This window comes from Choristoneura fumiferana, chromosome 11 (assembly GCF_025370935.1).
Source record: "Choristoneura fumiferana chromosome 11, NRCan_CFum_1, whole genome shotgun sequence".
In the NCBI taxonomy this organism is placed as follows: Eukaryota; Metazoa; Arthropoda; class Insecta; order Lepidoptera; family Tortricidae; genus Choristoneura; species Choristoneura fumiferana.
The window spans coordinates 16,219,854-16,235,033 of NC_133482.1; the positions used below are offsets into that span (position 1 = coordinate 16,219,854).

At 38.7% G+C, this 15,180-nt stretch overlaps 1 protein-coding gene across 1 annotated transcript in view; it reads left to right on the plus strand.

The window, feature by feature from the left end:
• LOC141432874 (protein turtle homolog A-like) overlaps positions 1–15,180 on the plus strand; it is a 183,652-nt gene that overhangs the window by 136,083 nt on the left and 32,389 nt on the right. Inside the window, 3 exon segments of the mRNA XM_074094684.1 lie at positions 12,899–13,107; positions 14,027–14,140; positions 14,653–14,838. Coding sequence (XP_073950785.1) covers positions 12,899–13,107; positions 14,027–14,140; positions 14,653–14,838 — 509 coding nt within the window.

The window sequence follows — 15,180 nt, forward strand, 5'->3', positions numbered from 1 at the left end:
TTCGTGTTTACAGTTTTTAAGATTCAAGCGTATATTTACATAAAATGTCAACAGATAAGTACAAATTTGAATCTTACTAATGTTATAAATGGAAATGTGAGTATGTTTGTTCGTAATGCTTTCTCGCTTAAAGAACTCAATCGATCGTGATGATATTTGGTAGGTATGGAGGTTGTCAGCCGGTTTAGTCACATTTGAGAAACTATGTTTATTGGTCCCCGCGATACAGGCATGCTAGTGCGGGTATCAAAGTTATCTCATCACTGGTAGCCCGGTGCTCTGAATATATTAGAGATAAGGAAATATTAATTTAAAGAAAAACTGTTAGGTTTAAGGGCACTTAATCGATGAATAAAATATTTTTTCATTTTTCATTTTTTATAACATAAGACCCTGAAAAAATAAACTATGGATAAACAAATTCGTTACAGACAAGTAGTAGACAATAGCAATAGTACTACACTACAAGTTATAGGTAGTTAAGATTGACATTGACTCAGCCGTATTCTAAATTAAATTCAATCTATACCTACCAGCTGGGCGGAGCGCTAGGGTTGGCGTCTACAAAAATTAAATCAGACGTGTGTAGATTTTTATTGTATGTGTGTAGTTTTAGGTGTAGGAATAAAACATTTTGTTAATTTTATGATTATTTATTTACTAAATAAATTATGAGTTGGTAATAGAAAAAACGCAAGTTCGAAACGACTTGTTGAATTTTATCGCATAAAAAATTCTCATTCTTATGAAGAGTTGAACGAACGCTATAGCCACGTTCCGGAATTGAACGGGGGTGGATAGAGCGAGTAGCGTAGCACAGCACTCGGCCAGCGACCGGACTGCGCGGCGCGCGGCGTGGCACTGCGTAGTTTTAGACTTGCGAAGATTGGTTAGCGGCCGTTAAAATGACGCTCGGCTCGTGCGTCGTCTGTGTGCTAGTCGATCTACTGCCTATTACTCGTATTGTGATAGTACCCTGTAAAAGAGTGATTTGACTGACTGATTGACTGACAGACAATGCACAGCCTAAATTGCTGGAGCTACAGACTTAAGATTCGACAAATGTTATTCCATCTTCCACCCATTCCGCCCGTTATTCCATCCGTCGTTGGAATCGAAGTTTGATAAGTACAAATAAGGCAAACCATCTTGACAAACTTAAAACTGAGCTAGCAGTTTTTACAAAAATTAAATAATAAACAATAAAAAAAAAACTGTTCACCATATTTTTATTGCTCAAAAAATTAGCTATAGTTCGTAAGATTAACGAAAATATATTATAAGAAAACGCGTTAGACATTTCGTAGAAAAAACAGTACTAAACCCAACGCTGCAAACAATTTTCTCCCATCTGTTTATTATATATTAAAGTATGAAATTATTAGGCCTCCGTTGAAATTTATTTACTCCATTACCATTTTATATGGGAACCGAGGCAAACACAGGGTCAAGGCCAATTTATTATTCACGAATCGCTATTCAAGCTCAAGTAATATTTTGAGAGCTAATAATTTAACATCTTTCTGTATTTTGAACATGAAACTAACGTGGGACTCACTTGTATTTAACGAAAATACCCGGTTAACTCACGTCTTAAATCGAGTTTAGCTCGACATGTTTCGGGCTAATTCGTAGCCCTTCATCTGGGAGCAACGCGACTCGTCGGCTGCTGCAATATGCTAAACTCGATTTAAGGTGTGTTTTCCGGGTTATTTCGAGAAATATCTTTCTTTACTCTTGTAACAAATGAGTGTAAAAATCTCTTTTTTTTACTCCTCTCCTTTTCCTTTACACCACAGATATATTCATAGAATATTAAATTTAGCCGTAGATATATTCACTTTAAAAATAAATAATAAAATTAAAATAGAATAAATATTTAAGCGGGCTCCCATACAACAAACCCGTTTTTTTGCTAAAGTCTACTAAAGGCGGCGTTTCACGATATGCCTAGGAATTTCGTGATCTGGCGGATTTTACGATCGGCCGCCGACATATAGATAATGGTACGGAACCTTTCGTGCGCGAGCCCGACTCGCACTTGGCCGGTTTTTTCTTTCTTTCTGTGTTTTTATTTATAATCAAACAAATTATATATACAATACGCTGACCGAGGAAAGAGCCAGTCCTATGGTCACCAGTGGAATGTGAAAGCTTCTTTTTTTTAAATTTGAATAGTTTTTTTGCTTCGGGACCCCACGGACCAAACGTTTCAACAGCAAAAGCCGCAAATATGAAATTGTTTGCCAGATTCTCATATTTACGGCATTTTGCTGTTTCAGCCGATGCAACCGCCGCAACAGCCTTCAATGATGTTTTAGCAAGATGAGACGGCGCCAATGTGTCCACACATGTGGCGTCCCAAATAAGCGGCCGTCCCATTTGCCAAGGAACAAGCGTCATTCCGTCAGGTCTTTTACCATCATCACGAGCAAATCCAACCGGCTCCAAAGTAGACGGAACTCTTGCCAGCGCCCTTGTCAGTATTATTGAGGCAAGCGTGGCGGGATAGACGGCCGGCACTTTTGGAACAAGCTAAACCGTGGTGCACCCTGCCGATCCACATTATTGCCACAATGGCGATGGGGTATGACGACATTTGCGCCAATTCTAAGGCCGACAGCCAACCTGTAACTATTGTCGTCCATAAGGTTGCCGTAGGTACACCTGTAAACAGTAAACGGGCTGTCTCAGCGTTGTTGTGACTCGTTTCTATTAGATGAGACTAAGCCCGGAGACAGATAGGTTCATCCCAACACTTTGGCACTGTTTGTTGTAAGTCTTTGCCTAACCAGGCTAACTTCCAAGCGTCTATGGCTTCGGACAAGTACGTTACCTCAAAATCACGAAAGAATTTCTTTCTAATTTTCTCATTATTTGTCATGTGTACAAAGGTCAGAGGTAGTGAAAAGACCATCTTTTTCCACCATAATTTTCTCGTACGCTTTCGTATATCATGCTACTTCAATCAGTCTCAGTACCTATCAAGACAGCGTAGGAGAAGGTCCCATCGAGAAATTAATTATCAATATAGAGTGGTTTCTAGTTTCGCATAAAGCGGACGGTGCTAGGTTGCCCACCATCAAGGTGGTGATGATAAAATGATTGACGGCTGCGCGAAGTACGGTAGGTACGGTATGGAACCCCTGTTAGTTCATTTTCACACTGAAAAAAAATTCTGACTCGCCAAAAGTCTCTAGCATTTATACCGCTTATTTAGGACCTAATCTAAACGCTAAGCTCCTGGCTCCAATAAATCTAGGCATCAAATTCTTCAGAAGCTAGATCCTGGCAGCCACCCAAGGGGTTAATTTAGCGCCAATCAGAAGGAAGCAGCTTAGCTGGCACTAGCTTGGACCGTAAAACATGTTGTAAAGTTATCACCGTCTTTACAAGCTTTTAGTTAGTTTCACCTGTCCCGTTGTCTGTCTGTAGTAATCAAATCTTGCAAGTTATATTTGACCAACTTGCAGTAGTTGGATTGACTTAAAATTTGGTATACTTATGTAAATTGCGTGACAATACAATAATTTGGTAGTGACATCCTCATAGTCAGGAATCGTCTCCGCAGGACGGAATTCTTCAACGGTTAATGGTATCGACTTGAAACTTGGTATGCAAAGGTAGTTTGGGTGGCAATGCAAGTACAGTTAATAAAAAGTACAGCTAGCAGAAAAATCTAAAATGTTTTTTTACCACAAACTTTTTTGCAAGAATTTTGACGAGTGGATAATCGTTATTAGTTATAAGAAAACCTGACTATAAAGCTTGAGGTCCCGGGTTCAATACAATACAATACAAAAATTCTTTATTGCACACCACAAATCAGTAAAAAAAAATATAGACACAAAATGCAGGGTAGACAATGGGCGGTCTTATCGCTTAAAAGCGATCTCCGATCCCAATCTCCATCGCCGATCCCCCGGCTGGGACCGATATTTGTACTAAAAAACTAATTATTTTTAAAAATCGTTGAACTGTTCAGGTAATATCGTTGAATATGATCGTTTTATTATTTAGGTACATCTGTTAAGGCCTCCGTCATCATCCCAGCCTATATACTTCCTACTGCTGAGCAGAGGCCTCCGCTCAGAATGAGAAGTCTTGGGCCGTAGTTCTCACGCAGGCCCAGTGCGGATTGGAAACTTGAAAAACACGCACTGTTCAATTTCTTCGCCGGTGTGTGCAGGTTTCCTCACGACGTTTTCGATGTAAAGCTCGCGGTAAATTTAAATGTAATTTCGCACATGAATTTCGAAAAACTCAGAGGCGCGAGCCGGGGTTCGAACCCACGACCCTCTGCTTGAGAGGCGATAGGTCAAACCACTAGGCCACCACGGCTTTACTACGGCATGTTCAACTGCAATTCACATCCCACATTGCCTTCCAATATTCAGCCACCGCTCGTATCTGAAACAAAGCTCTCAAAATCTCAGCTTTATTCATACAGCTAACTTAACTACAAGCAATTAAAATAAGCAAGACGAAATGCTTTCGGATTCAACCGGATATGCAATAATTACGGCTATCCGGATTCATTCCGACAAAAGCAACGCTATCATCCCGATTGGGGCGGGCAGACCAAGTTTTTTGGACCGTGGCCAGTACTGCTACTACTGGTTATTATTAGAATATTGAAGTTAGCAAGTGCTTTAATAGTTCAATAAGAGATATTAAGCGCAAACTTGACTGGCTTTTTATCTTTTCATATTTTTTTTGTTTTGATTTTTATCATACACTAATTATAATAAATGCGGAAGTTTGAAATTGTGTGTTGTTGTGTTTTCATTTTTTTTTGGTTTCATCCCAGCCTATATACGTCCCACTGCTGGCACAGGTCTCCTCTCAGAACAAGAGGGCTTGGGCCATAGTTCCCACGCGGGCCAGTGCGGATTGGGAACTTCACACGCACCATTGAATTGCTTCGCAGGTTTGTGCAGGTTTCCTCACGATGTTTTCCTTCACCGCATAGCTCGTGGTAAATTTCAAATGTAATTCCGCACATTAATTTCGAAAAACTCAGAGGTGCGAGCCGGGGTTTGAACCCACGACCCTCTGTTTGAGACGCGATAGGTCAAACCACTAGGCCACCACGGCTACCACCACCATTTTTTGGTTTATTTGTGTGTAATTGTGTAAATTTTATTGTATTTATGTGTCTTACGTATTAGTCTAATCTCAACGGCTAGCAGTGGCGTAGCGTCAGATATTTCCGTGGTAAAGCCGAAGTAAAGATCGCCCACATCCCTCATAAATAATTTGCATCCTGTTGTCATATTTTGTCAATGTTGGGCAAGCCGATGGGAATGGGGTTCTATGGACGCTTCGCCACTTTGAATTTAACGTCAATAATGATGATGTGTTTTTAGTCCTATTACCTAAGGTGGTGGTGCCGATTGAACCAAATAAATCTTTCTTTCTTTCTTTAATAAAAAAATATATATTTCAGGTCATATTTGTAAACCATATTCAAGTCAATAAAAGTCATATCTAATGTAATTTTTAAGAATTCCTACGGCATTTTTGTTTGTTTCTCCGCCCTGGAATGGCTGGGCGGATTCAGGTGAAATTGGGTATGTAGATAGCTGGAATTTAGAGTAACAAAAGCTACATTCTGATATTCTCACGAGATTGAGATTAAATCCTCACATTTTCTGTATGCAATGTAAGACGTAATTTTTCATTTTCCACAACTCCCGTTCTGACTATGCCAGGCCAGCCGCCATGTCCTTCTCGGTCTTCTTCGACGTCGCTGGCCGTCCGGCATCCACCATGTAACTATGTGAGCCCACCTTTGTGGGTGCTAGTGACAGACGTTTCCAGCCCAGTCCCGTCTTAGCAGTCTTTTTCCCAACGTCGGTTATACATGTTTTTATTATATAGTACCTGAGCGACCGAGCTTTGCTCCGGCTAAAACTCCTTAATAAGCGGTTTCTTAGACATAAGACCAAGCTAGATCGATTTATCATCCCCGAAAACCCACATATCAAATTTCATCTATATCGTTGGTGCCGTTTCCGAGATTCTGATTATATATATACACAAGAATTGCTCGCTTAAATGATAAAAGATATAGTGATAGTTTAATGTCTAGGCATTCAAATGTGAGTTTTACTAGGTACGGTGGTAGCGTTCGTCGAATCTACATTCAGGAAAATGGCTATGTTTTATTAAGTTTCGACGTATTACACTGACTTAGTAATTGACTGGCTTTCTAGATGCATCTTTAGCCATTTTTTTTTCATCATTTCATTTGATTTATCACCCTTACTTTTCTTTCTTCAGGTCTGAACTTAAAACCAGATTAAAACTACTTTTATCTGGTATATAACGCACCTGTAAATATTGTTATCATCATATCAACTGAATATAGCTTAAAAATTGTGTTTCTGTTCGATAACATGATGGGTTCCAGCTTTAATTTATAAAATAAAGTAGCTTTTGCCCACGATTCCGTCTGCGTAGAAGTATGAAAAATAGTTGAAATCCTCAGACCTACTGAATAAACACAAAAAGTTTCATAAAAATCGGTCAAGCCGTTTCGGAGGAGTTTGGTCATAAACATTTTTGATCCGAGAATTTTATATATTAAAAGAAGTAAAAAATAGTGAAATACCGTATTTTGGTACTAAGGTTACCGACATAGCTCGAAGAATTGCGAAAATGAAGTGGCAGTGGGCGGGGCACATTGCTCGCAGGACTGATGGCCGATGGAGTCAGGTTCTCGAATGGCGTCCGCGGACCGGGAGACGAGCTGTCAGTAGGCCTCCAACAAGATGGAGCGACGACCTGTTTAAGATCGCGGGATCGCGTTCGATGCGGAAAGCACAAGGCCGGTCTGAGTGGAGTGCCTTGGGGGAGGCCTATGTCCAGCAGTGGACGTCTTTCGGCTGACATGATGTTGATGATAACCGTATTTTGACATAAGTGTCAAAGAGTGGCGAAATGGCAAAAATCGTAGTGCTAAGACTACTTTTGTGGACAGTACTTGAAGCTTAGTTGAAGCTAAACAGTTAAACTGGAATAACTACACCATCCTGCAATTTAATTTAGTCTACCGCGCGGAAAACTACAGAGCTATTAATTTAGAATTCAGAATTCAAATTGAATTATTCGTATAATGCGGTCTTTTATTAAGCGTGACTTAAATTGTTTTATAACTGAAATAACACTATGTCTTTTTGTTTTCTGTACAATACTAGTGTACGGTATAGTTTTTAGATTTAACTTAACCACCACCTTTTTGAACTACATGTTTTCTAATAACTTAACCAACTTAGAAAAGATAGAAAACTCCCGAATTTGTACTTTTAAAGTTCAGTGTCTCAAAAATGAAGAAACTTGGTAATTATAATGACAAATAGCTAAAATCACTGCAAGAAATCGTGGTTTTACGTAAAAACACATCAAAATCGGTTTATCTTTTTGAGAGCTACGATGTCACAGACATTGGCGTCAACACAATGTCACTTTTTTTTATACCACCAACGCTTTCTGGAAGAAGAATGTGCAAGAAACTTGTCAGAAAGTAATTTTTTCAAAACACAAAAAGTTGGGAAACCCCCAACTTTGTCACTTCGAAGTTCAGTATCTAAATAACGGCTGGACCGATTTTGATGAAACGTGTCTAAGAACTATCGCTAGAAAACCTGATTTCCATTATAAAACCGCATTCAAACCGGTCCACCCGTTTAAGAGCCGCAGACAGACAGACACGCACAGCGGTCAAACTTATAACTTCCCTCTTTATGCGACGGGGGCTAAAAACATTAAATAAACATCAAATTTTCGATGTTACTTGACTACAGCAAGCAAAGAAAACGTTGTATGTTGATAACAGCCTCACTTACCCGCATACCCAATCCCTTCAACCATCCCTGACAACACAGCCCAGGATGCAGTCATTAGCCCTCACATCGGAGCGTACCTGGCGTGCTGCCAGGCTCACCAGCAATGCTTCAACGCAGCCGATTTATGGGGCTACCCTTCCGCGCTATGCAATTTTAGTTTCTGTACTGTGAAGATTTTGGGATGGTTGAAGTTACGCCAGTTGGAAGTTAGTTAGTCAGAAAATTACTAGGTAAGCAATAATAATAATAATTTATTTATTTATCAGACAACATAGATCCATTCATTTGTTAGTACATACACACTTGCAAACTAAGTTAGTTCTGTTTAAAATTAAATAAAAAATTATAATAATCAGTGAAAGAAAACAAAAGCATATTTTAAAATTAAAATCACAAATAATAAAATAAAAGAATAGAATTAAAATCAATTTAAAACAAATTAAATGTCAAATACATAAAATTTTAACCATGAAAATCTGACGCATTTCCATCCAAATTACCCACTCCAAACCGCAAACAATAGAATTCTTTCTGTACCCAAGCATCGTAACAATGAATTGCCTTCCCCTGCCAAAAACCCAGGAACTGCGTAAACATTTTTATCCCGTCTAGACCTGTCTAATTTAAAATACATTTATGCATATCTAAATCTCCGTCTTTCGGATAGTATTGGAGTGCTGCCAGGGTATTTTGTTAGCCAATGCTTTAGTTAATTATACGGTTGTAAACATGAATACGTTTAGTATTCAAATACTAAACTTGTTTATTGGTGTATGCGGTTCTAAGGTCGGCTTTGGTTGAAAAAAAAAATGTTATTGTAATTGTGCGTACGTAAAATGTACTTCAATTAAAATGTAAATGTCTGCAGCCAATCGTAAAATACGCCAGATAACGAAATTCCTAGGCGTATCGTGAAAATGGCACCATGATAATGCCTAGGAATTTCATGATCGGCCTAAACTGGCCAAATCATGGAATGGCGGCGTTTCACGATATGCCTAAGAATTTCGTGATCTGGCGGATTTTACTATCGGCCGCCGACATAAATAAAGTGTGTGTCTATCTCTAGTTTCAACCCGTGGCGTAACAGCGATAAAACTCATCATCATCATCCCAGCCAAGTTTTTTTTTTAATGTTTGAATGCAGTTTTTTTTGTTACCTACTAAAATCTATGACATTGTTCCTAAGAACAGATCTTCGTATGTCTTATAGTTTCAGAATTTCTCATACTGAACGATCTAAATGAGCCACCCTGTAAAGCTTAATGCAAGGTACAGTCCTCCTCACAAAATTTCGTCATGAATGCAAGTGGCGAGTTGTCGCTCATTATCGTTCTATTATATTAGAAGCCGTGGTGGCCTAGAAGCCGTGATGGCCTAGTGGTTTGACCTATAGCCTCTCAAGCAGAGGGTCGTGGGTTCAAACCCCGGCTCGCACCTCTGAGTTTTTCGAAATTCATGTGCGGAATTACATTTGAAATTTACCACGAGCTTTGCGGTGAAGGAAAACATCGTGAGGAAACCTGCACCATCCTGCGAAGTAATTCAATGGTGTGTGTGAAGTTCCCAATCCGCACTGGGCCCGCGTGGGAACTATGGCCCAAGCCCTCTTGTTCTGAGAGGAGGCCTGTGCCCAGCAGTGGGACGTATATAGGCTGGGATGATGATGATAATCGTTCTATTGTTTAACAGCGGACGTCATCCGGCTGATGCTGACAATGATATGTTTAAACATGTCCACTTGTTTTTTTTATTTAAAATTTAAATCAGTAAAAATTGTTACTACTACAACACAGAACCTTCACGACATCATTTTTATGTGAAAAGGTTCCAGGTTTTTCTTTGCCTTGGTCTGGAAACACCATTTCATTTTAACAAATTTCCTCGAACATATTCGAGGTAATCCTGGCCAAGACTCTTCATTTATTTACTTAATACCTACATCAAAGGGCACAAAAACAAGGTTTACATCTCATAATATGTTCCTAATATCTTTGCTTTCAAGCAAATAGAGCGGCTTATTGGTTCTCTACGGCAAAACAGTTTCCTAAGGCTAATGGTGAGGGGAAAATATCGATGATTTGATTTAAAAAAAAGTTTTATCGATAGTCGATGATAGAAGTAGTCCATCGTTTTTGAGTCACATAGAAGATGGAATATCTGATTCAAAAATAACATGACATCCTTATAACATAAAATATTTATTTAAACTTAGGATGCCTCAAAAATTCCCGTGAAAATTCCCAAAAACTACATCGTGAATTTTGTCAGCTGGTAAGATTTTCCAGATAATTAAAAAAGAAACTGAAGACAAAACAATTAAAAAAGTAAGATAGTAATAAGTAAACATTATTATCAGACATAGTATTTTTTTGTCCAATAGTCCTGCGTTTGTCCTATATCAGTCTATCACTTAAATACAAATAAAAAAATATTTCGGTAGGTAAATACACCCGATCATCCTATAAATGGCCGAAGTTTGTGGCTATAAGTGTTTAAGTATTACCTCTTCATTTCAAAATTGTTTAGGCGTGCGATGTCGCGTGTATACTTGCATGCATGTTTAAAATAAAATATCGCGTTAAAGCCAACAAGGTTCCGTGCGATTCAACTTTACCTCGCCTTAGATATCTCTTGCGATTGGTTCATCAAAAGATATCGCTATCGATATTTTCGCTCACCCCATCACTAGTCCGCTAAACAAATATTTTTCTTTTGATTCACTACTGCGCTGGAGGCAGTCCAAGACGGAAGACGGGCGGATTCGTTCACTGTATTGGTTCCTTCCTTTAGGATGTAAGACTTGTTTTAAAATGTGTGACTTACGGAGTCGCTATGAGGTTATATGGTTTGACATAGGGATTGTTAGAACAGTAAGACAATGTCGAATATTGTAAAAAAAAAGTAGAACATTTTTTTAGTAAAAAAAAAACCTGCCAACTTAGTTATAATCATCTTATTATTATCTGCCGGTACTTAATAGAATAAAGGTTTAAACCTTCCCATTAGTTTTCCTTTTGGTATATTATAGTTATTTGAAGGGGAAAAATTTAACGGGAAGAGAAAGAAGAAGACTGAGATTATTTCATGTTATCATGCCATAACATAATCAAGAAGTCAAAAGACTGACAGCAGATAGGAATAAACGGCAATAAGTCTACAAACAAAAATTAATGATGAAGATAAATATCGGAAATACTCGTATTTTTTAATCTAAATAATTTATTGAATCAGGCGTTACTTTATGGAGGTCCATATCAATGAACTAAAAACCAGTACTTTGCTCACCCGTGGCCTTAAGATAGATAGCTACGTCTATGCAACAACTGTGTGTTCATGCTGCATGCATGCCACTACTATGCTACCCTGACGCGTTTCGCACTCATCCAGATTTCATCTTCAGATCAACTCAACCGTTTACTATGCTACCAGATGTTAGGCTAACGAACGGAACAAAACGAATTTAAATCTTACAGTGTGAAAATGGAGGAGCTGAACACATATTTGTTGCATAGACGTATTTATCGTAAGGTCGCGGGCGAGCAAAGTAATTGGGCGTAGTTCATTTATATAACTCCAGATTTCATACTTTGAAGATGAAACTACCAAGAGACTCATTCATATTTAATAAAATAAATCCGGAGAACTCGCGTCTTAAACCTTATTTAATAAATCATATTTTTATATGTCATTTTCTGCATCGACAACTATACATTACATAGATGTAGATGGTAATCTATGAGACTTAGGGGGGCCAATCAATTATTTTACCGACACTTTGGGCGTTTCCTGCGTTACCAAAATTGTCTCTGGCGTTACCAAAAAATCGTACTTCCGACAAGATATTTCACGGTTTAATTGGTTGAACTTACGTAGGATGGCATGTATTCATGTACACTATCTATTAAATTGCAGAAAAAACATGTTTTCTTACTAAAATCTGCAATTGATTAAAAAATGTGGGTAAAAAAGTTGATTGGCCCAGGGGCTGTGTGTAACCCAATGGATGGTGATACAAGGGGTCAGGTTTATGGTTTCTTACTGTTGTTTTTATTTACTGCGAATTGAAGGTTATTCGAAGCGCTTTTGGCACGTAGTTGCCGGCCAGCGCGTCGCATACGAATCGAAAGCTCGGGTTGCGTTTTAACGAACGCCTCTGTTACTGTAGCTGTTGCTGCAACTGTTCTAATTTGGGGTGCGCCCTTTGAAATGACATACTCGCACGTCATTTTGCTCTCTTGCGATTTACAGTTAATACGGTTAATGATGTTACAAGAGACTCATTTTGGTTAAGCCATAACTTGAGGACGAATTTATCTTTTATCCATCTTTTTTAGGGTTCCGTAGCCAAAGGGTAAAAACGGGACCCTATTTCTAAGACTCCGCTGTCCGTCCGTCCGTCTGTCTGTCCGCCTGTCACCAGGCTGTATCTCATGAACCGTGATAGCTAGACAGTTGAAATTTTCACAGATTATGTATTTTTGTTGCTGCTATAACAACAAATTAATACTAAAAACAGACTAAAACATATATTTGAGGGGGGCTCCTATACAAAAATGTGATTTTTTGCCGTTTTTTGCTTGATATTAATAACGGCAACAGGTACCTAGACGCTTGAATTATTTATAGAATATTTAGTCGTATAATAGTCACTTTAAAAATAAATTATTAAATTAAAACAAAATAAACATTTAAGAGGGGCTCCCATACAACAAACGTGTTTTTTTGCCAATGTTGTATGGATAATGGTACGGAACCTTTCGTTCGCGAGTCCGACTCGCACTTGCCCGGTTTTTAGTTTCCTAATACTATTTCAAAGGTTCTTAAAAAAAAAAGAAAGTTGTGCAGAAAATTAGAAAATTTAAGAAAGTTTTAATGTCACTTTAGCCTGTTCAATTTAGGTATAATCAGTAGGACACATAAAATTTAGTGCGGGTTTTTTATAAAATTATATGGCCATGCATCATATTTATGTGAAGTGTGTTCACTCATTCAATCCATCCGTGCCAGCTCTTGTGAATTAACCTGTAAAAACTTTTTTTTTGCAGAGTGGACTTCCGCAACGGCCCTCCTGTGCATTGGGCGGTTGCCGGCGAGTTTGGAGCCCGAACGCACTTCGTCTTGAACGAGTCTGACACATCATCAGCCCATCTGGCTGTTGAGAAGGTCGTGCATCAGGACGAAGGCATGTACCGGTGCAGGATCGACTACGTTGATTCCCCTACAAGAAACTATAAGGTCAATTTGACGGTCATTGGTAAGTGGATATCTTTATGTATCAAATCTATAACCTAACCTCATTATGCCGAGTGGGGACCTATTACTAAGACTCCGCTGTCCATCTGTCTGTCCGTCTGTCTCCAGTTGAAATTTTCACAGGTTATGTAGGTATTTCTGTTGCCGTTATAACATAAAATACTAAAAATGCAATAAAATAAATATTTAAGGGAGGCTCCCGTACAACAAACGTGTTTTTCTTGCTTATGGATCCCACTGAAAAACAGCGTTGTGGCTTGCCGCAACATTATGCTGAGTGGGTCCCAATTTATACTATTCGATGTTTTTTTTTAATTATTATTTCTTCCTAACGTGTTTTTTCTGTGTATCGAATATGTGTAAATAAATGTCTCTCTCTCTCTCTCTCTCTCTCTCTCTCTCTCATGTATGTTGTATAATGGGTTGTATGGGTACGGAACCCTTCGTGCGCGAGTCCGACTCGCACTTGGCCGATTTTTGCTTTTGTTCTGTGATTGGGACGTTTTGTGTATGACATTAATGTATTTTGCTCTTTCTTTCTTCTTTCTTACCAACTTAAAAAAGTTGGAATACCCTCTAATATTGTCATTGCAAAGTTCAACAGCATAAAACGACTGAACTGATTTTAATTAAACATAACTAAGACCGCAAAGAAACGCACTTTCACGTAAAAAAAACACATCGAAATCGGTCTATCCGTTTGTGAGCTATAATATCAAAGAAAGACAGACAGACATTAGTGTCGAACTAATAATACCCCTCTTTTTCACCGAGGGTTAAAAACAACATATAAAGGCTTAACACAGACCCAACTTTCCCTTATAATGTACACTAATAACACGCTGGAGATGGTTTATAAAAAGGTAACAGATTATTACGTCCGTTCGAATTGCTCTATTACAGTTTTCATTTTCCAACAGTTCCTCCTGAATCTCCCAGGATATATGACTCCGAAGGTCGTGAGATCCTTGGGACTATTGCAGGCACCTTCAGGGAAGGGCAGACCCTCCTTCTCTCTTGCCAAGCTTCTGGTGGTACGTACATGTCACATATTTTATATTTTTTTTTTCTTGATTAAACATATATTATAGTCTCTCACTGCCAAGCAGCACAATATTTTTCTTTACAAAAAAGCTTATGGTAAATTTCAAGTATTCAGTGTCTAACAAGCAAAGGATTGTGATTTAAAATTTACCACGGTGAAGAACACAACATTGGAAACCTGAACAAAATTGCGAAGCAATTTGAGTGTGTCTCTAAAGTTCCCAATCTGCGCTAGGCGCATGTGGGAACTACGGCCCAAGCCGTCTCATTATTAAAGAGACTTGTGCCTAGTAGAGGCACGTATACTGTAGGCTGGGACGATGATGACGTAATTTCAAGTGTAATTTCTCACATAAATTTCTAAAAAACTCAGAAGCGCGACTCCGGACTCCAACCGGCAACGGTCTTCTTGAAAGATAATAGATCAAAGCAGTAGGTAAGCTACCACTTCTTTATTTTTATTCTTTCTTGCTCCATAAGTTTACACGGCTACTCCTCGCAGGTAAGCCACCACCAGACGTCTCCTGGTACAAGGGGGAGGAGCGGCTCGCTTACACAAAGGAAGGTCCAGTCTGTCAGCTGATGCTGCAAGAACTGACCAGGGAGATGGCTGGTTCGCGGTTCCAATGCCGAGTGGAGCCACCGCTCCTGAAAGCAGTTTATAGAGATGTTACGCTTAAATTATTTTGTGAGTATCTTTTGTGGTCAATTCCAAGGCTTCATATGTAAAAGATGACAAATGTAACTACAGTGTCCGTGTTCTGCCTGTCTATCTGTTCTTCCGTTCGTAGACAGCTGACGTTTCTATATGTCAACTAATACGAATAACACTTAGTTTCATATGTGTGGTATAAACACTTCAGAATTATGTTGAGGCATGATTCACAACTGCAATGACACACTATGTTTGTCCTTCGTGTTGTCTATTTGTAATACATTGATGTTCCTTTTGTTTTTGTGAATAAATGTATTTTCTTTCTCTCTCTCTCTCTCTTTCGCTCACCTTCTGTCTTACTTTCTTTATTTCGTC